The sequence below is a fragment of the Myotis yumanensis genome, unplaced genomic scaffold (genome assembly GCF_028538775.1).
Source record: "Myotis yumanensis isolate MYYU_CA2020_CCGP unplaced genomic scaffold, mMyoYum1.0.hap1 SCAF_8, whole genome shotgun sequence".
Taxonomy (NCBI): domain Eukaryota; kingdom Metazoa; phylum Chordata; class Mammalia; order Chiroptera; family Vespertilionidae; genus Myotis; species Myotis yumanensis.
In genome coordinates, this window is record NW_027223759.1 from 519,941 (window position 1) to 542,954 (window position 23,014).

Here is a 23,014-nt window from a genome sequence, read left to right on the forward strand (position 1 = left end):
TAATATATTTTATTGATTTTTTACAGAGAGGAAGGGAGAGAGATAGAGAGTTAGAAACATCGATGAGAGAGAAACATCGATTAGCTGCCTCCTGCACATCTCCCACTGGGGATGTGCCTGCAACCCAGGTACATGCCCTTGACCGGAATCGAACCTGGGACTTTCAGTCCACAGGCCGACACTCTATCCACTGAGCCAAACCGGTTTCGGCAACATATTTATTTTTAAAATATAAATTAACCATGCATTTTAACTTAAAATAGCTTTTAATTTCAAATTTATTATATCCAGAAGTTACAATACACATGCTTAATTTTAAATTTGCACGGGCATTCTTTTCATAGAATTGTGATGTATTAGTAGCGTGATTATTAGGGGATTTGCAGATGATCTAAGCTCCTTACGTAGAATGTGAGTTTCTTTTGTCCATAAAATTCTCCCCTTGAGGGCTCGCTTGAAAAGACTGTGCCTGGAGCTATTGGTAAACTACTGTGGCAGAGTGGTAGGGGCAGAAATAGAATATTGGGGCCAACTTTAATGATAGGAAATATTCATTGTGCTCCGTTAACCATGATTGTTTTGTTTTGATTAAAGAAGGCACATTTGAACCTGGCTGGGAGTCGCCTGTGTGACCTAGAAATGCAGACTATCATGGGAAGATTAGCAACCTTGTTGCAGAAACCAGAATCCCCAGCCCTTTACATATCACCAGCCCTTTGAAGACCCCCAGCCCTTGCATACCCACAGGCCTTTGCAAATCTCCAGCCCCCATTACCTGTGAACTGCCCACTTGGCATTCCCTTTTGCCTACTTCCCCATGTAATCTTTGTCCTTCTACCAATATAAGCAGCTGGCTAATGGTGGGGGCAGAGCAGGTTTTTGTGGGCGACCTGCTGTCTCCCACGTGGCCAGAGGCCCTCGGGAGGAACAGTAAGATCCTCAGTCGCAGCTGAAGTCACTGTCTGCACAGGATGTGTCTTCTCACCTGAAAAAGAGGTCTCCCAGGTCACCTGCAATCATCTCCTTTGTGGAAAGCCAACCAGTGGTAGACAAATCCCCTCTTGTTGTTGGAGACTTTCAGATCCTCCCTTCAGTGCTCCGTAGAGCGAGCAGACAGAAAATCAGCAAGGGCACAGAAGAGCAAACCAGCATTGTCGATCTACCTGAGTTAATCGGCATTGATGGAACAATCCTAGCTATTTGTCCAGTTGAATTGCAAACTTCTGTTCACACAAACACCTGCCTAACAATGTTTATGACAGCTTCATTCATAATTGACAAACGCTAAAGACAACAAAGATGACTTCGAGTGGGCGTATGGTAAACAAACTGTAATAAATCCAGACAGTATAGTATTATTTAGTGACTAGAGGCCCAGTGCATGGAAATTCATGCACTCAGGGGGCGGGGAGGAGGGGAATTCTCTCAGCCTGGCTTGTGCCCTCTCGCAGTCCAAGACTCTGTGGGAGTTGTCCGACTGAGGGCTTAGGCCCACTCCCCAGGGGATCGGGCCTAAGCTGGCAGTCAGACATCCTTCTGGCAGACTGGGAGCCCTCGGGCCTAAGCCATTAGTCAGACATCCTTAATGCTGCCACGGAGGCAGGAGAGGCTCCCGCCACCACCGCTGCACTGGCCAGCCATGAGCCAGCTTCTGATTGAGCGGCACTCCCCCTATGAGAGCACACTCACCACCAGGGGGCAGCTCTTGAGTTGACCGTCTGCCCTCTGGTGATCAGTGCACATCATAGCAATTGGCCATTCCTGGCCATTCTGCCATTAGGGTAAATTTTAATATTACCCCTTTATTATATAGGATAAGAGAGAATAGACTATCCAGCCATGCAAAGGCATGGATGAATCCCAAATCCATCTTGCTAAGTGGAAGAAGCAGTCTGAAAAGCCGATAAGCTCTCGCCTTCAGTCTGTCTCACATTCTGGAAAAGGTAAGGCTGCAGCGATCACTCAGTGTGTCCAGGGTTGGTGGGAGGAGAGTTGAGTAGGTGAAGCATGGAGGACTTAGGAGACGCAACCATCTTTAAGTTACTCTGATGCTGGGTATGTGACAGTTTTTGTCCTAGAACTTCATGGCACAAAGCGTGAACTTTATGCAATTTGTAAACCACGAGGAGGTTGGAGCTCCCAGCGTGGAATGCATCATGTGACAAGAGAGTATATTTAGATTATAAACGTCTGAAAAATCCTCGCCAAGTCCTGTGGGGGAATGGGTGCTTCCCTACGTAAATCTGTAAATACATTAATTCTCTAAGACTAAAGGTAAACTTCACTGAGCATAAACACTATGTTCTAGATGATACCCTTGTTCCCCGTTGGAGTAAGATAGCGATTCTGACACACATACGTGTACTGGAACCCAACAACTGAGTGAGTGGATGCGAATGATGAGGATGGCGTTTCTCATTGTGGGACAGGGAGGTTATGGATAAGCCAAGGGCTCCATGTAGCAGCAGATGAGGACAGGAGACATCAGGGAACTCATGTTTAGTTGGATATATACACTAATGGTTACATCTAGAATGATTTATAGATATTAGTGCATATACATATACACAAACTGCGCACCAAACAAAACGTGGTTTGTTCTCACATCAAAAATACATTTTTCAGCCTTCAACAAACTGTGTATATTACAGAGCAATTCACCATTAAGTCCTGACCAAACAGCCCTGACTAGACATTGTAATAGAGAACAGCACTTGTTATTCACAATGACAACTCTACAGTGATTTACCTAGAAATGTTATTAGAATACCCTGTCTACTAAGTCAGTGAAGTATGTAACATGGTTAAAATTAATGAGTTTTTAAAATTTTTAAAGTATTGAAACTTCACTTAACTAGAACACTTAAATCCCTAATGATGGCAGGTAAATTATTTCTTCACTATATGGTAGGTTACATGTCCCGAATTCCATAACAGCAATTAGATTATGTATAAAAGATGTTTCCTTAGCACATCTCCTAGGGATGGAGTTGCATTATATGAAAAGTGCATCCTCCATTGACCTTTGGGTGCAATGTATTGTGCGATTCCCAAGGTCAAATGCCTTGTATTCTTGGAGTAATAAAGAGGCTACTACACTCTTGCATAAAGTAGGATGGTTTCTATTGTCATTCTGCAGGAATGCTACTTTGATTTGATGTGGAAATATGGTACCAACACGTTTCCTCTTTTAAGAAAACGATAACTCCCGAAGATGATACGTAGCATTGCAAAGGGAAACGGAAGGAGAAACCCCCCCTCCTTTTGTGTAGAGTGGTGGCGGAAAGATCATTCTAGATTCTTCCTTTTCTCATCCTGAAATCTCAAAATGTCTCTCACCATTAATTGCAGGTTGCTTTACGTAGCCTTTATCCTGTGGTCGGCAAACTGCAGCTCACGAGCCACATGCGGCTCTTTGGCCCCTTGAGTATGGCTCTTCCACAAAATACCACGTGCGGGTGCGCACGTACAATGCGATTGAAACTTCGTGGCCCATGCGCAGAAGTCAGTATTTTGTGGAAGAGCCACACTCAACGGGCCAAAGAGCTGCATGTGGCTTGCGAGCAGAAGTTTGCCGACCACTGAGTAACCTAACGGTATATTTTTTACCCAAATCAAAGGTGGAAAATTGGAGTAAATCAATGCTTAGTCATTCCCTCTTGGTCCATCAGCTTCATGATTCAATATTTGGTACATTTGCTCCTTGGAATCAATGTGTTCTTCTTATTATTTATTTTTGTTGTTGTTAATCCTCACCTGAGGATATTTTTCCATTGATTTTTAGAGAGAGTGGAAGGGAGAGAGAAAGGTCAAAGGGAAACATTGATGTCAGAGAAACACATCGATTGGTTGCCTCCTGCATGCACTCCGATAAGGGCAAGGGCCCGGGCTGGGGAGAAGCCTGCAACCAAGGTACATGCCCTTGACCAGAATCAAAGCCAGGACCCTTTGGTCTATAGGCCAACTCTCTATCCACTGCACCGAACCGGCTAGGCCTAGGGCAAATGTGTTCTTTATTGTTCTTATTCTGTGTGTTTTAAGGAGAAGTTAAAGGGGAATACAGAAGCACTGCTGGTATGCTGATGAGTGTTAACGTGCAGCCTTGAATGCCCACGCACTACGGTCCTTGTTACCCCGGGGGAGCATTTGGGAGGAGCCTGGCCTGTTCAAAGCCCTGGATACATGGTGTGTCTTCCCTGTCAGGGCCGGTGAGGACTCAGCAGCGTCAAACTGGGCGCAGATCTCCCAGCTACAGCAGTTTTTCTCTCAGCTCCTGCACCTGCTACGTTTTCATGGAGAATGCAGGCTGGGCTGCAGCTACCGCTCCTGTCCTAGTTTCAACACATTCCCCCTGCTCTTTCTTCTGACTGCTTTTGCGTGTGTGTGTGTGTGTGAGAGAGAGAGAGAGAGAGAAAGAGAGAGAGAGAGAGAGAGCTGACCCATTAGTTTAATAGTCTTAATTTTTGTTTAAATTATCTTAGTTAATATCCTAGAACATTTTTACATACTTCTTTATCTTTTCAATAAATGATGTGACAACTCAGATAGTGCTGTCCCCCATCCTCCCTCAGTAATAACACGTCTGTGCTGTACAATAACACGTCTGTGCTGTATAACGCATGACTAAGCCACAGTCACTAGTGTATCATTACAGGTAACTGTCTTTTAAATTACTATGTTGAAGAATTAATTTTATTTTGACTAAAGTATCTTAATTTAGTCCTATATTTTAAAAATATATTTTATTGATTTCAGAGAGGAAGGAAGATGGAGAGAGAGAGATAGAAACATCAAGGATGAGAGAGAGTCATGGATCAGCTGCCTCCTGCACACCCCACACTGGAGATGGAGCCCACAACCCAGGCCTGTGCCCTGACCAGGAATCCAACCCTGACCTCCTGGTTCATACTTAACTGCTGAGTCACAATGGCCGGGTGGTCCTATCTGTGACCACTTGGACCAATTTCTCAGTCCTTCCTTGCAGCAATATTTTTCTTATAATTTTGAAAATATTCGAAGGTTCAATATTTCTTTTTTTAAAACCTGTTTTAAAAAACCTGTTTTATTTCAGGATATTGCTGCCTTAGTTCAGAAAAAAATCTGGCTACCAATTTTAAAAGACAATAAAAACTAAACAAAATAGTATAAACAAACAGAAATAACTAGGCATTGTGATGAAAACTGAATGTTTCACTTGTAACGCCTGGTGAATTTCCAGACCTCTCCCAGCTCAGCCACAGTTCTCTGTGACCCGCTCGTGGGCTTCACACCGGCTTCCTCAGAGGCGGCCCCTTTGTGTGGGGGCTGGGCCCGACTCCCAGCTTCACCTGGGCAGCTTGTGTGCACAGGCTTCATCGGAACAAAATGCTTTGCAGCTAAAAATACTGCCTCTCCGATCATTCTCAAATTGGCAGAGAGTCACTATAAACCCAGCACTTGGAAAATACCTCAGGAATGCCTTGGACCTGTGACAAAGCAGGCATTGAACTTACCGCTTGTAACCAAGTTCCTGGTAAAAACGACATTTTTGTGCTTCCATATAACACAGTCACAGACGGGATGATCAGTGACACCATCGCACTCCGCTCCTCACGAATCCCGTCCGAGGAGGCACACGGGTTACCTCCACCCCAGATGAGGGAGTTCATGGCGAGGAGTTCATCACACGTCACCCGGGAGCTTAGAAAACGCACGCCAGCTCGCCTTTGTCTACCCGGGTTGTAAACCTGTGAGGCCCTTACTGCGTTTGCATCTTTAATAACCCTGTTCTCACTGCCACTGGCAGCTCTGTTCACGGAGACAGCCCAGGGCCCGGCCTAGCTGAAATGGACACACTTTGCCCTTTTCCTCCCTGTCCTTTCCTACCCCCCCCCCCCCCCCAGGGTCATTCCAGATGCCGTCTGCGTTCACCTGCTGCATATTCCAGCCCCATCTGGTCTCCTCGGCCCACGCATGTTTGGGCCTTGGGTTCAAGCCTCCAGCCACCGCCTTCTTCACGTCACGGGTGGAATTTCCTGCATTTCCTGGATCTAGATCTTTGACCTCAAACTCACTGGCCACTTATATCGGTGACACCTCATGGGCTTGCTCCGGTCTGAACAGCCTCCCGGCACAGTGTCCACCGACCTGGCTAATCCTGTCGTGACGTGCGACTTGCTGTGAAGGTGGGCTTTTATGTCTGTGCTCAGGCGGCACAGCGAGGCGCCCCGTTCCCCACACAGCCGCTCAGGTGTTCTTCCTCCGGAGCAGCTGATGGGACTGGAAGCCCAGAAAACTTGAAACGGAGACAATGCAGTGCATTTGCCTTTTATTTCTGGTCACATACACATATTATCCGACTGGAAATACCCAAAATCCTGCTTACCGTGTCAAGTGGTTTGGTTTCATTGAATCAACTGAATTGTGTCACCAGTATAAGTTGTTTTTCTTTGTGTCACTCTGTATTTGAGTGGTATTTCAGATTTCCAATGTATAAATATGCTGTCATACGTACAATTAATTTTATAGGATGTAAAATACATGGTTTATTTTACATTGACTAGGGTACTTTGATCTGACTAATTCTTAAATTGGATTTTTCATTTTAAATCAATCCTATTTTGTTTTTTTTTAATCCTCACCCACGGATATTTTTCCGTTGATTTTTAGAGAGAGTGGAAGAGGGGGGAAAAGATGGAGAGAAACATCAATGTGAGAGAAACATCGATTGTTTGCCTCCTGCATGTGCCCCGACCAGGGCCCAGGCTGGGGAGGAGCCTGCAACGGAGGTACATGCCCTTGACTGGAATCGAACCCAGGACCCTTCGGTCTGCAGGCTGATGCTCTATCCACTGAGCCAAACCGGCCAGGACAGCCCTTCACCTTTTTTGACATAAACGTTCCCCACATCATTGTGAATTAGCCGACTAACCGCAGGACCAGGTCGGCTTTCTCACTTCCCACTGACCTTCCGACGGACAACTTGAGATCTCGATCTGATCCCCTCGCCTGAGCTGTCACTGTTCCTCAGACCTGACCCCTCCTAAGCGAGGCCCTTCTTTCCAGAGGAAAGAGCCTCCACGGCATCCCGGTCTCCTGTCCGGAACCCTCTGTGGCATCACTGTCTGTCTTGTCAGCTGTTTTGCCTGGACTCACCTGGTTGTCCTGGTGCCCACACCTCCAGCCTCTCAGGGGACTCCAGGCAGCCCCGTCCGGGCCTGTACATGACGCCCATATGCCCATCCCTGTGCTCTCCACCTGTGCATCCAAGCATCACCTCAACCGGATTACAATGTCACCTGATCTTCAGCCTCTCCCCACCTTCTCTCCAGCCCTCCCCAGAGTAAGCGCTGCACCAGGACTCCTCTCAGGTCAAATTCCCAGCTATTCTGAGTTTGTCTGTTCATCACTTCACATCCAGTTTATCAGGAATTCTTGTCCATTCGCGTTCGAAAGCCCTTCCCAATTCATCTCTTGTCACCATCGTAGACAAATTGCTCTTACTTTAGTCTCTTCCCAGTGTTCTCCCTGCTTCCACCTATCTCCTACAATTTTCACATCTAATGGTAATGTTTGTATCATCCCTCCTCCCTCTATATCCTTCCTTCTTTCCTTTTTTTTGTTTGTTTTTGTGTTCTGTGTTTTTACGCAGATTATGTGTCAGTATATGTATATGTATATGTATGTATGTCAGTCTTACTTTTCCCATCTCCCTAGCTTTTTCCTTCTTAGTTTTTTTCTTCTCCCTTATCCCTGACATTATGGTATGTTAACAAACTACATAGACCCTTACCTATACTTTTGCCTTCTTATTCTTTTACCAATAGATACACATGTTCATGTTTTTTACACAAAACCAGATCCTATTTTATATTCTTCTTTTGTTTGTCCATTGCATATCTTATACAATAAAACAACTAGGCGATCCTACCAAATGAATGGTTATAGATACACTTTATTATTTTATTAGATGCCAAGTCTATGGTATATGTAGCCATTTATGTAACCATTCCTTTATTGATGATAATTTTCTTTATATAAAACATACAATTTCTTTTTTATGTCCATTTCTTTAACTATGAGCAATTGCACAGTGCAGCTTTAAGTATTATGAATATCCTTTCATTCTATTTAGAGAGTCCCAGGAATGCAGTGGCCAGCTCAAAAGTTATTTGCAATTTTAATGTTAATAGATTTTGCCAGATTGCTTTCCAAAAGGACTGTAAAACTGAGGAATGTAATAATAGTTCATCTCTTTTCTTGACTTATAATAATATATCTTCATTTTATTTCTTTTGGTAAATTAGTTGTATAGTATCCAATTACATTAATTTCTTTGGCAACATATTAGAAATGTAGCTTTGGCTCTTAAATTAGCAGTGTTCTGGCATCTCTCCCAACGCTACTTATTATCATTGAAAAGTAAGGAGATAAAAAACATACAAACCCAGTATCAGATAAATATGTTGTATTGGTCAATAGGTAACCTACCATTCTTTTAAGACTTGTTAAATAACTGCATAATATAATCTGTTTAATTTACTTCTTAGGGTTGAACCCAAGCAACAGTGTGAAATTTCTCTCTGGCCCTTTTTACATTTGCATTAAATCCCACATTCCTACATTTTCACCATCAAGACGCACATCCCCCAGTAAGAACATAAACCGTGTTCTGTTCTGCCAGGCCTGACCACTGTCAGCTCTGGGGACGGTGCCAGAGACTCAGAGACATTCAAGCTTGAAGGCACATGAGATGGTGTCTGGCTTATTCCTGTTCTTTTAGAGGCGGACTCACTGAGGGGAAGGAGTACATCATCTGCCCAATATTCCATGGCTGGTTCTGTTGGACGCATCTTGCAGTGGCTTCTCGTACATTGTGAATCGTGGTGGTGTCTGCCCAAATCTAGGTTCTGCATCTTTCTGTTTTTCACATCTCTGTAATTGAGATGTTGTGTCATCAGTGGCTCCTTACAGTTCATCGGCAGTGTGCTTTTTATATTAGTGGAGATAAAAAGGGTCCATCTTATAATTGATGAGATATTAGTTATTTTTAAAAAATACAGTCTTTGTTTTCAACTTCCTCCCCGCCCTCCTCCATTTAAACTCAGCAGAATTGCCCTGGCCGGTTTTGCTCAGTGGATAGAGCGTCAGCCTGTGGACCGAAGGGTCCAGGGTTTGATTCTGGTCAAGGGCACGTACCTCAGTTGCAGGCTCCTCCCCGGCCCAGGCCCTGGTTGGGGCCCGTGCAGGAGGCAACCAGTCGATATGTTTCTCTCACATCGATGATTCTCTCTGTCTTTCCCTCTCTCCTCTAAAAATCAATGGAAAAATATTAATAAAAGTAAACTCCACAGAATTGAAATACAGAAGCAGAAATATGGAGGGTAGACCTGCTAGTAGGTAATAGTTAATTAATAATTACCTTAAAAGGTCACCATCTTTTTTCAAATTACACAGTAATAAAACCAGAAGCCAATAAGATCAATAATTCAATGCATATCCCATGACTAGCATGTTCCGCTGTTTCTCACATCTGAATCTTTTTTCAGGACTCTCTGGCGTAGATTAGGTTCATTTGTGGCACACTTTTACTTAAACATATTGACATCAAACCAGTTATAAAAACCCATATGCTTACAGCTCCTGCGTAAATACAAAACAAACAAAAATGGAAATCAAATGGAGATACAGCAGACAAAACACCCAAATGTGCCATCTTACTGTATACAACAGGTGACACTGCTTTGCAGAAACCAAACCCTGTCTCAACCATAGATGTGTCTGAGTCCTGGCGTGTCAATATCGATCTGATAATAAGGAACTGATCTGGTGATCATAGTAACATACAGTTCTCCCACCAATTTTCTCTGATCTGGCGAGGCCTCACCCACACCTGCAGCATGTCATCACACCACGGCGTCGCATCTCAGGATAAATAAAGCATGTATGTGCTAAATTCCTAGATTTTTTCTCATTTCCAAAACAATAAAAGAAGTAATACTGGCCACCAATGTGATTGCAAACATGAATGCAAACAAAAGAGCTGTATAGTGACAGGACAGAGTTACAAATTATCATTATATTATACGGTTTTATAAATAACCAAGCATCTGCCTATGGTGTTAGGATGATTATACAGTGGGGCCTTGACTTATGAGTTTAATTAGTTCCATGACGGAGCTCGTAACTCAAATTACTCCTATGTCAAATCAATTGTGAACGAGTGAGACACGTGATACTGGGCTGATGTTGTGGCGTTCACTGTGACGTTCGCTGCACCAACTAGAGGTGGGGTATCTGAAACTGGCTCATAATCCGAATTTTAGCTCGCAACTCAAAGCAAAAAATCGGCCGAGAGATGGCTCGTATCTCGAAAAACTCGTTAGTCGGGACACTCGTAAGTCAAGGCCCCACTCTAGTAATAAAATGAAGTTCTGAATCCCAGTAATGTACTCTGTAACCACCAAGGCGCCATCCCACCACAGTTGTAAAACACGCAGTGACTGAAATGCGTTTTGTTTTTTCTCTTCAGGATGTCACAGGGGCAGGAACTCGGTGGACAGAGCCCAGGCAAGAGCTGCTGGGACCCGGGAGTGAAGGTAAGTGGTGTGACTCGCTCACTCTAGTGAGGGGACGCTATCCAGGCCAACGGAGTGCAGCACCCCGAGGTTGTGACCACGGGAAGGTGAAGGTCAGGCGCCCAGAGGTGGCGGCCTGTGGTCTCAAGCAGCTGTAGGCAAGGTCAGGGAAGATCGACTTTCTTCTGGAAGATCTGGTCAGAGAGAGTCAGGGCAAGAGTCAAGATGCAGGGAACCCAGCCACTGGTCCCCGAAAGGTAGCCGGACCTTGGCTTTGCATTTCCGGGCAGCAACTTGTTCTGAGATCTCATGTAAGGCAAGAGTGGGTCAGGAGCAATACTCAGTCCAGGTTTGGGGTTAGCAAAGCAAGAGGAGGATCAGGGAATGAGGGGAGTCAGACAAGCTCAGAGCACAGGAGCCTTGATTTGAAATGCCGTTGTGGAAAGGGGAAACATTGAAGGGTGATTGCACGTGTAGAAAAGGGGGAAAATTGAAGTGTGTGGTGGCAGAAACATGCACTGTAATTTAGACTGATGTCACTCATTTAAAACTTTTATATTGAAATTATGGATTGCATTTTTTTTCAGCTGAAAAGTTGGCAACTAAACCCCAGTGATCTATAATTGTCCCATAAAATACTTTGAAATATATTTTCTTATTTAGATATATTGATTCTGCATGTTTACAACAGCAGCGAGATACTTAAACTCATATAAATTTTTCAAGTCCTTAAGAGGGAAAAAATATTTTTTAAAATTAGGATGGTATTGGTCCATAGAAATAATGCATGTGAAAATGGTTGCTAATGAAAGAAATCAGAATTAAAATAATGGAAGTAGATCATGAATATCATAGAGATTATAACACAGCAGGGCATTTAAAGATATTCACTTAAGTACCTGCTATCTTTGCACTAAGACAAAAGGTAAGAAATAGGACCAGCAAAATGGAAGCACATGGTAATGTATCACTCTTTCCTCATTTTAATGTGTTGCTACGGGAAGGTATGCTTCCTCCCCGAGACGATGGGGAAGTTCTGATTTCCTTGACATCTCACTTCATTCTTAGCAAAATTCAAACACAAGGCCAGGCGTTTTGCTATGAGAAAGCCTTTGGGCCTCGTAGCTGCTGTTGTAGTTAGAAACCAGGTTGGATATGGTGGTGGCTCCTTGTTCTCCTGGCCCCGAAGGCGGATGTGATGGAGTTCCCAGGGAACAGGCTCGTTGGTGAGTGTCAGACAGTGCGGAGACCGTTTTATTTGAATGACGTGAGCGGATGTGGCTACTCCGTCAGGCAGACCACAGGGACCTGCGCTCTCTTCTGGAAGGCGCCCAAGGTGCAGTCCAGCCCCCGGGGGTTCACTCAGTACTGGGTGACTTAGACACATGACTTCATGGGTAGAGAGATAATGAGGAAGAATGAATCCCAAAAATGTTGTATTTCGTCTTAACCGTTAGCATCCTTCACGTAGCAGCAGCAAATCGATGGTGTGTTTGCTACAGTTTATGTACAGGTTTAGATGTGACAGGCCAAAGCCACCTGTCGTATTGAAACCAAAATGTGCATAGTGTGAGTCCGAGTTCCTTGTCCCACGAAGCGGAAGAAGGGATTCGAGGAGGACAGAATGGGTTAAGGGAGGCGAAGTTTACGGGGAGAAGCGGTCCTGGAAAAGGTGCCGGGGGGGCCATGCAGCAGCAGGTGTGGCTCGGCACCCAAGGGAGTTGAAGCTTATCATCAGTCCGCGTGGGAGGCCCACATGGCCGTCAGCCCGGGCTCAGGAGCCTGTCTCTGACCATCAGCCCAGGACTCTGCTGGGGAGAGGGCGGGAGAGAGGGAGCCCTATCGCTTTGTAATCTGGGGAGTGGATACGGCCTTGCTAGCTCCTGATTGGTCTTTTCAAATAATTCTGCCTCAGCAATATCCTCGGGATGGGTGTGTATGCCTCACTGCCTTGTGATTGGTTATTTGCAAGCTGCTGGTCTTAGCAATATCCGTACATTTTAAAGTCCATGCCTTCCCCGCTCAGTTGGGGTGTCTTAGTAACTCTACCTAGTTGGGTTCCCCAGTTTTAGTTCCTCTTCCCCCCCATGGTCCTGATTCCTGACCATCTAGCTTCCCTCTGTTTCCTCAGGACCAAGCATGTATGTGGCAAAAGTAGACTATTCTATCAGTAAAGTGACATTTTTCAGGGATTGTTAAGATATTCCACGAAAGCTTATTTTTATGACATTTGTACCTTAAGGTGTGTGATATATAAACTTCGCCAGGACATTCCATGTGGATGATACCCTGCTCCATAGGAAAGTCATGTAACTGTGGGTCCTGGGTCATGAGCAGAAAGTGAGCTTTACAATGTAGATAAATATCTGAACATTTTGTCAGAAGTATTTCTAGAGAAAAATATTGCAAACAACAGCAACACCCCAACACCTAGCTTCGACTATTATGACTTCCACACACAAGAAAATGACATGAGCTGCTCTTCTCCTGTATGGGGCATCTTCCATTTCCTTACGAGAGCCCCTGGTTGAGTTCAGTGATAGTGGAGATTTTATCTCCTGTCTCATAACCGCAAGTTTCCAAAGCTTCAAAAGGCCTCATGGAAATCATGCAGGTTATTAGTGGTTCCCGGAGTGAGGTGTTCAGAGAATGCCTGCGTCCTCGGTGTATCATCAAAAATAACCGTAATGATAGTGACACCCAAACAACCAGTCGGAGTTCTGGGGATTGTGTCTCACCACGTTGAGGAATAAAATCACGGACCAGGAGATTTAAGCAAGAGTGTGGGAGTTTACTATAAGGGGACGCCAACTGCCTACACGGGGAGCAGGCCCAGGAATGGGCTGCCGCCGAAGCTCATTTGTCTGGGAGATTTTATTAGCTATGGACCTTGTCTCACACTCTGACTGGCGCCTTCTGCCTCCCACCTGGCGCTTCCCCCTGCTTCTCCCCCGTCTCTTACAACCTCCCGACCGGCAGGATACATGCCCTTGTGGTTTGTAGCTGGACCTCGCTTGGCCCTGCAGTTATGTCCGCGCTTCCTCCTTCCACCCCGTCTCTTGCAACCTTCTGCACGTGCAAGGCAGGTATTCTCGTCTTGTGGGACCCTGTTACCTGCAAGGCAGCATTCCTGTGGTGGTAGCTGGTTCCAGCGGTCTCCTCCACACGCCCTCCTTCCTCCCCCCTTATTCTGCCTGCCTAGTCCTGCTTCTACCTCCTCTCGGTGGGAGCCCCAATACATTTACTAGTAATTTCCACAGATCCTGAGTGGTGATCACTTTTTCTAATAGTATCACGTTCCTCCTGAACTCTCACAAACGGCCAGGTGATCTGACCCTCAGGGTAGAGAAGCTTCTAAATCCTTGCTGCCTCCTCCTCCCAAGACTTCCCGACTCGCCCAGGGCGCCAGGTGCCTCTCAGTAAGGCTGGCATTTCCCAGTGAGCGCTGACCATCCCACCAGCTTCCTGGTCTTTGTTTACCTGGAAGCATGGCCCCAGAATGCCCCTGACATGAATCCTGCACCCCCCCTCCCACCCCCCTAAATTATAATTGACTCACATAAATGTTGCCTCTCCTATAAATACCTTTGTCTCTCTTCCTCCTCTTCTTTCAAAGAGTAAAATCAGCACAGCTGGTGTGGCTCAGTGGTTGAGTGTCGACCTATGAACCAGGAGGTCACAGTTTGATTCCCATCAAGACAGGTGCCCAGGTTGCAGGCTCCATCCCCAACAGGGGGCGTGCAGGAGGCAGTGGATCAATGATTCTCTCTCATCAGTGATGTTTCTCTCTCTCCCTCTCCCTTCCTCTTTGAAATCAATACAAATATATGTTTTTTAAAAAGAGTAAAATCGAATTGGCAGATTCGTTTAAGGACCATATCATGGTTTGCAGAGTCGCTGCTGTATACAATCTTGTATTCGGGACACTGTGGATGGAACATTTGAAACGTCCTCCACGTGAAAAAGGTAAACCCATGATATCAAAGTGCAGTTTGCTCTGACAGCCACGCATCGGGAGGCCTAGAATCACCCCTTAAGTCCTTCCAGGCGCGAGGAGAAAGCCTTCAGCAAATCCCTGAAGGCTCCCCTCCCAGCGCCCCAGTCTGCTCATCATCTTCCCTGAGCGCGCACACGAAGGGGTCCTGTGCGCATCCACCTGGAGGGGCGCGCCCACCCACACCTGGGAGGATGGGAACCTGCAGAGACCAGCTGGTGAGAGGGCAAGGGCGCGCCCAGGCCCAGGGCTGTGGTCTGGCCCCTTAACCACCCGGCGAGGACCCCACCCCGTTCCCTTCGCGTTAGGCCGCCGTGGGCTCCGTGCAGGTCTCCCATGCAGGGCGCTCCCCGGCGCCCTTTGTCCCCCCACCCTCCCCAGGCTGTGGTGGGAGGATGGGGGGCAGGCACCGCCAGCTCCAGCGGCTTTTCTGCGGCAAAGCACCGTGCTCCCTCCGCTTTGGCAATGGATGGGGAACCCGCGGTTCTGGGGAAGGTGTGAGGGGGCGCCACTGGGGCGCGCAGCCCGTAAACCGGGGGCCCCGTTCTCACCTGCTGACCACTGGCATTCGCGTCGCCAAGACCCTTCCCCCTCCCACCCGCCACCCCCATCCCCACCCCCCAACTACCCACAGGAGCGCTCGGGGTGTCCACCCTTGGGAGACGGGGGCAGGGAGGGGTCACGTTTTCTGAACAGGATCCAACCTCCCAACTAAAAAAATACAAAAATGCATGAAAACAAATAAAACCGAATAAGCCAAACCCAAAGGGTAGCCGCTGTCTGGAGACAGAAGCAGCTCTGGCACCTGCCTGGCCGGAGGCGCTGCAGCGGGAGGGCTCGGCTCCGGGCGCTGAATTATTCATTTATTCCCCCCCAACCCCCCTCCCGGCCGCCCCGACTACCAGCCAGAAGCCTCGGTCCGCGCCTCCCCCGCGCCCCACCTGGCGGGGTCTCCCCTCCTCGGCGGCGCCGCCCCCTCCCGCCGGGGCCGCGGTCCGTCCCTCCGCGCCCGCCCCGCGCGCTCCTCCGGCGTCGGCCCCGCGAGGGAGGCCGCCCGGCGCGGGGGGAGCGGGGGCGGGACGGGCGCCTCCTCCGGCGGCTCCGGCTCCGGCGGCCGCGGCCATTGGCTCCGCGCGGGGACGGGGCGCCACGCGCTATATTAACGCTCCCGCCGCCCGCCCGCCCGGCGGCTCCGAGCGCGGGCCCCGCGCGGGATGCGGCGCCCCCGGCACTGACTCCTCGCGGCCGCTCCGCCCGCACCGGCTCCGCGCGGCCTCCCGCCGGCCCCCGCCGAGGTCCCGGGGCGCCGCGCCCCTCAGCGGATCGGGGGAGCAGCGGGGACCGGGGGGCGCGGAGCATGCGGAGGCGGGGGCGCCCGGGCGCGCACGGCCCCGGGGAGTAGGGCGCCAGGCTCCGGAGGCGAAGGGCGCGCAGGGAGGCGGGTGCCGTCCCGCCCGCGGGTCCCCAGCCCGGCCTCCCGGCACCTCCCGGCTCCTCCCGGGTCCCCGGCCCGGTTCCGGCTCCGGCTGCGGCTCGGGCTCGGGCTCGGGCTCGGGCTCCGGCTCCGGCTCCGGCTGCGGCTCGGGCTCGGGCTCGGGCTCGGGCTCCGGCTCCGGCTCCGGCTGCGGCTCCGGCTCCGGCTGCGGCGGGGCGCGCGGCGCATGGAGCGGCGGCTGCCCCATGGAGTGTTACTACATTGTCATCAGCTCCACGCGCCTCAGCAACGGGCACTTTCGCAACATCAAGGGAGTCTTCCGGGGCCCCCTGAGCAAGAGCGGGAACCGGACCCCGGTAAGGCTTCGCCCCCGACCCCTCAATCTCCCTCCCTCCCTCCCCCGGTCCCAGAGGGCGTTCGCAGGATCGGGGGTACCGGGAGGCTGGGAGGCGATCCCGCCGGCCCCGATGCTCGGTGTCCGCGCGCGCGGGGAGAACGCGGGGGAGAAATCGCCGGCAGCCGCCGGGACCGGGGCCCGGCTGACCCTTGGCCGCGCGGCATCGCGCTACGATGACCTGCGTCCCGGTCGGAAGCACATGGTGTCAGCAGGTCTCTTTTTAAGAAAGAAAAGGAAAAAATTAAAATTCAACCCCCAAGTAACCCCGCAGCACGTTTGGGCTCGGGGAGCTTCGGGGACTGAGCCTGTGGGGTCCCCGGGGGAGGCGGGCGCCGGGCGCGTGGATGGAGCGAGCGCGGGGGTGGGTGAGGGTCTCGGGTGCCGAGCCCGTGGGGTCCCCGGTGGAGTTGGGGTGCCGGCGGATCCCCAAGGACTGGGAGCAAACTTCTCTCCGGCGAGGAGTTGGCGCTGAGCTTCCGGCAGCCCGGGCCCTCGGGGGCGCCTGCTCGCTGCTCCCGCGAAGGGGTTGGGGGGCGCGGGGTGCGGGCGGCGCGTGGCAGTCGGAGCCCCGAGGAGACCGGCGGACCGGACCCTGCGGCGCCGGGGGTCCTCCCTGGACCACGGAGCCCGTCCTGCCGCATCCTCGCCGGAAGGTCACTCCTGATTGGTGGACGGGGATGTGCTGAGCGTCGGGATGGTGCAGTGTGATGGTAGCGGTTACTTTTCTTCCCCAACCCCCTTAGCAACACACCTCCCCGCAGGACGGACTCCCAGGTATTGGGGTCTCCTGAGAAGCATGCGCTTCATTCAATCCAGGGGGGGGGGGGGGGGAAGGGAAAAAAAAAAGAAAAAGAAAAAGTAGCGGGAAGACTCATTAGGCAGAGAACTGCAGAGTAGAGCCAGGAGAAGGTGGGGATATGCAAATGCGCGTATCCCGAAGTCTGGGACCATAGCAAGCAACACCCCTCCCCCTCATTTATTTTATTTTATTTTTTAACAAAGTAATTACCTAGCCTCAGTCTGGAGAGCAGTAGTTCATGGACAAATTCGGTTAGTCCAACTGCAAACACAGCATTCTTCATCTACTTTTCTTTGTGTATCTTAGAAAAATGATTATACACATTTCTTTTTAAAAAAAATGTGCTGTGATGTGTTTTCCAAAAATAGAAAGTTCTCATTGGAAGTTTTAAGTGAATTTGACACTGATCCCCCTCCCTGCCCCCCCATGAATCTATTGAACCACTCCTCTCAGCTCATTTAAGAATCAAAGAAGCAGGGTTAGTTTGTTGCTTTTTATTACTGTTCTGGGTAAGGTTGTGGTGGTTGTTGAAGAAAAGGAAGTGATTACTCTTCTGTGGTCTTCCTCAGAGCAGTAGGCAGAGACTGAGGGACTCCTTAAGGTTACTCTAGTTCCATGGAGAGAACTCAGCCATGGGAGGCAATTTTTATTTATTTATGTATTTATTTTGCGGGGGGAACCCTTCATTTTAAAGAAAGTATGTTCTGGCTTCTTTTTAAAAATCAAGTTTCACTTTTGGGAAAAGGCAAACTTATTGAATAAGATCTCATTTCATTGGTGATAAAACCTCACAATAGAATCCGTAGACAAAATTTTACTTGGAACATCTCAATTTGTTAACATTATGGTAATCTGGATGCGTGAGTCAACCTTGGATTTCTGATCATGCTTGACCTTGCCTTTGCTGATGCGTTTGTTGTGAGTTTGAAATTGATTAGTTCGATATCGCTCGTATTAGCCAAGAAGAGGTTAAATTCCAGATTTGCCAGTGTAACTTTGGGACCTTTGTGAGATAAATAAATTAAATATAAACATGTGTCACGAGCAACAAACAAAAAGGTTTAGAAAAAGCTCCCACCATATTTCTCTTAGTTCTAGTGAAAGGACTTATAGGGGCTTTATAGCTCCTCCTTTCAGGTTATGTTCATAAGCTGCTCAAGTCTGTATTTCCTGTGTAAGGTTTCCACGGACAGAAATGATGTAGGTCTTCATGTATGGTCCAACTATATTTGAAATTGGAGATTTATGCCTATTTTTAAGTATAAGAGAAGAGATTCTAAATATAGTCACAAGTGCATTTATATTAAAGAACATTTATATTTTATAAACATTCCTTGTTAACATTTATATTTGCCTGAAGTGTATTATTTACAGCACATAGGATGCCATGAGGACTTACTATAAGCGAAAAGTTACTATAAGCTACCTCCAGAAAACTGAACCTGAAACTTCTCAGAATTTGCAACCTTATAAGAAACACAAATACTAACTTAAAAATGTGTATGTGCTACAATTTGAACATTTTCAAGTAAGAATTTATGATTATCATGTTTTTAATCCCAGTTTCAGAGAATAATACTTATGGGATCATTTTTACTTTTTTGTCTATTTGATTTTGATATATTTTTAACTTTCCCTTTAAAAAACCATCACATTTCAAAATGTGCATTAACTTAAAAGGATTTTTAATAATATGTCCAGTGGTCCTGTGTGTGTCTGTGTGTGTGTGTGTGTGTGTGTGTGTTCAAGAAAAGTACAACTTACAACCAAAAACCATTTAGAGAAAAGGTATTTTGATTTTTGCAAAGAATTTCCAATTATTTTCAATCACTGGATAACTAATGGACATTCTGAACACTTGAAAAATTCAAAATTAAATAAAATGATCTTACAGTCTTCAAATAAAATCATTGAAGTGATGTAAGTTAGCCTGTAACTGTTAAAACAGTGATATTCATGGATTAGAAGGTTACTTAGAGAACAAAATCGCTTATAGAATAAAACTCGGGTTTCCGTGACAGTGGCGGATTGTTTGTGGTCCTAAATCCAGAATGGAATCCTGCCACTCATACTGAGCATGTAACCCACATGTACAGTTCGTTCCATAGGTCACAGTATGCCAGGCACACATCAAATTTTAGAAGGTTTGTACAGATTAAGTCTATTGTCAGTCTATTGTCAATCTTGACCCTATTCCTGAACTTTTAAATATATTTCTCTTGACAATTTTAGCTGAAAACGTACAGATTTCTAATTTGTACTGAAAGCTCACGATGCCGGTCATGAATTCTGGTAGCATCCTATCTGTGATATAGTTTTAACTCCATGGAATAAGAAATAAGCTACTATTTAATTAATGTTCCAGAATATCATGAATGAGTTATATGGGTTAATGACCATGGATTAAGTTTACCTTCATGTCTACTCATTCTTTCCCCTAGAGTTCCCCAACCACCATGTGGTACGTGAGTGTTTATTGAATGAGCACATTTGGCTATACTTACGCTTTGCAACTGATCCACAAAATTTCTTTGCCTTAATTATATATTTTTAAGCATTTAAATATATGTTATACATTTAATACAAAAGTTAAATAGAATTTTATCATTTTTAATACAGCGTCTGGTGTTTGCCTTTGGAACTTTGGAAATCGTTACTAATTTATTCACTACATTCTGTTAGGTGATGAGCATGTTTGTGTCTCATGAGATAACTCGGTCAGTTTTACTGATGACGGAATTCAGAAGGAATGAGTGGTGGTTCAGAGGCCATGCAGCGAGCCAATAATGTAATGGAGATTTCCTGACTCCAGACATATTTCCTTTGTCATTGACATGCTAAGTTGTGGAATCCATAGGAATTGCTAAGATAATATTCATACTAATAAAGAGATGACATTGGAGGTATCCATTGTTTGAAGAGACTCGACTTGTCCATTTGACTCCAGGCATTTAAAAATAGTGCCAGATTCACAGGATACTTTGAATTCAAATGTATGTTACTTCTCATCTTCCAATACGAAAACATCAATGATTCCTGTCTGGCCTAAGCCCTATTTCTATCAGCTGCCCTCCATTTCCAGGATACTAGGTACCAGGTTTTGCAAGAAAAACAGTTGATTTATGATTGGGTTCATTCATATGTACTGAGATGCCTCGAATGCACACCGCTGTTCTAGGCTCCACAGGCTCTGCGAGGTGTCACACACTGAGTGGGATGTGCTGAGGTGCATTCGGGATGCTCGTGTTCATTGTCAACGTGTTGAAAAGTACCCACATATTTTGACATATTCACAGGTTTTCTTGTCACTCAGAATATTTTCATAAGCATTCATTTTGAAAAGCATGAAAAAATTCTGGGGTTTTCCTTGGGGAATACAGGAACTCCTGAAGTTAGGTAGGTCTTTGAAACAGGCTCCATGGCCTTTAGTTCTATTTGTTATGATCTAACATAGCATTATTCTTCATGTAATTCCCTTACGCATGTCTGTATCTTCTAGGAAATGTAATTTGAAAGGTTTCTCCACTCACGGAGTCTCATTTGGGTGGCACATGGAAGATTGTATGTTAAATATACTGATTGCTGAATCAGTGCAGATGGGAAAGTGTCACTGTTAGGTTAATATCTTCAAGGAAGGTCAGGGGTGAGGATGGGTTAGGGTGACATCTTTATATATCTTCACACTTCCCTGCTTTATCGACTTGTTCACATGATCAGTAGGTATCTGTTCTTCCAAGTTCCTTGTAAACTATTACACATTCAGTATTAGAGACCATCCCTGTCTCTTTCCTGAAGACACGGTGTCATGTATGCTTTGCTGTACTTGTTTTAATTCTAGCAAAACTTTACAACTCAGGCATTTTTAGAACACATTGTTCAGGTGAGGGACATAACTTATAATTGAATTATTTATGCTATGACTTACTGAAAAAATGTAAGCAGGTTTTTAAGGCAGATGTTGTCAAGTAATACCCAAGGCTGCCGTGTTAGTTCATGCAACATTGAGTGATTTTTGAAGTTGAAATTCAGATAGTGACGTCATATCTGGTCCTCCACTTCTCCGTTCTGCACCAATATTTTCCAGGCTGTTGATGATGGCAATTACAGTTTTACTGATGGGCACTTGGGCTGTTTCCAGATCTCAGCTGTTGTAAATTGTGCTGCTATGAACATATTCTTTCTGATTGTCTGATCTTGATGGTAGGTTTGGTGTAGTGCTTACCAACAAGCATGTAAATCCCTGGAGGGAATACAACCCAGTGGAGAGGTGAATATCATGACATAAGGAGAACCATAACCAAGTATTGACAAATTCCCCGAAGTAGGAATTCCCAGGCGCCAAGATTTAATCAGTTCAGTAACTCCAGGGGGTTATAATCAGATTCACGTTTTCCCGTTCTAAGTCAGTCAGCAGTTGTTTGGATAACGTACAGGTGGGCTTCCATCAGTTAGAAGTTGTTTACATAAGCATAACTAGATACTATAGGTCGGCAAGCACACTTCCTCATGGTTCCTGAGGACGGAGTGAACATGGCGATGCTTGATTTCAGGAGGCAAGCGAGCTTCGGCCTACATTAGGCCTCCGTTGGTGTGAGCCAGTGGTTCTCAGCCTTGGCTGCACATTAGAATCACCCGGGAATCTTTTTAAAATCCTGATTTCTGGGCCTCATCCTCATCCAAGGTTGAGCAGTCAGGTAACTTAATGACAGGCATTTCTGTGGAAACAGACGAGAACGGTTAATAGTTTGAGCGAATTACAAATTCAGTTTCTCAGTTTGGAAATCGGCCAGTTGAGAATATTTCTGGATGTCGGTTGGAACGATTTTCAGGTGGAGTGAGGGAAGGAGGCGTGGCTGGGACAGGTGTTTTGGTTTGTAGTGGGGATGTGGCCGGTGATCTGAGTGGCTACGTAACCACAGGCCTGAAGCCGGTCCCCCCACAGCCTGTCCAGCCACCAGCCGCCGCGGTGACCTCTCTGAGGTTCATATCCAGGTGCCCAGCCTTAGCCTGCGCGGCTTCGAGGAAAAGACACCTTTAGTGTCATAGCAACTCCCCATCAAACTAGTGGGAGAAAATTGGAAATGTTAGTTTGGAGAGTTCTGGACAAATACTGGAGGAAACCTGGAGAATTTAGGATTCAGTCCAGTTTCCAGGTAGAAATGAACACCTTGAAGACAGTGAGCAGAACTGGACTCTGGTGTCCGTAAAGCTGTATTATGGAAACGTAATTTTTCTCTCTCTGAGGATCCCCATGTCTATCAAAGATAACCATAATCCGGTGAACTTGTTTACACATGAAGTCCATTTTTACTGGAATTGGCCTGATTATTTACAGAAGTGCAGCAAGAGTAGTGAGTGACCATGACGGCTGTTTTAATCTGTTTTGCTGGAACTTTTCATAAAAAATCTCAGATTGCCCAGAGGGTGTGGCTCAGTGGTTGAGCATCAACCCAGAAACCAAGAGCTCACTGGTTTGATTCCCAGTCAGGGCCTGTGCCCGGGTTGTGGGGTTGTGGGCTTGATCCCCAGTAGGGGGCGTGCAGGAGGCTGCCAGTTGATGATTCTCTCTCATCATTGATGTTTCTAGCTCTCTCTCCTTCTCCCTTCCTCTCTGAAATCAGTAAAAATATACACCAGTATCTCAGGTTGATTTCAAAAGCCCCTTGAGGCTAGGAAGCAGGCTAAGGATTTCTCCATTTGTGTCCTCGTAGCAAAGAGAACACATTCTTATTGAAGTTATGCAAATAAAATATTGTTATGGAAAGTAAGAGTGTTTAATAGAAGTTTCTGAATTCTAGAGGGATCAGGTAGGGAGAGAAGAGATATTTCAACT

General features: G+C 46.7%; 1 protein-coding gene across 1 annotated transcript in view; it reads left to right on the forward strand.

Annotated features, from left to right (window-relative positions):
- The first annotated feature begins 16,230 nt into the window (after positions 1-16,230).
- The window catches only part of ZNF804A (zinc finger protein 804A), a 121,743-nt gene continuing 114,959 nt past the window's right edge, over positions 16,231-23,014 (forward strand). Inside the window, exon 1 of the mRNA XM_070423260.1 lies at positions 16,231-16,341. Coding sequence (XP_070279361.1) covers positions 16,231-16,341 — 111 coding nt within the window. The remainder of the gene's footprint in view (positions 16,342-23,014) is intronic.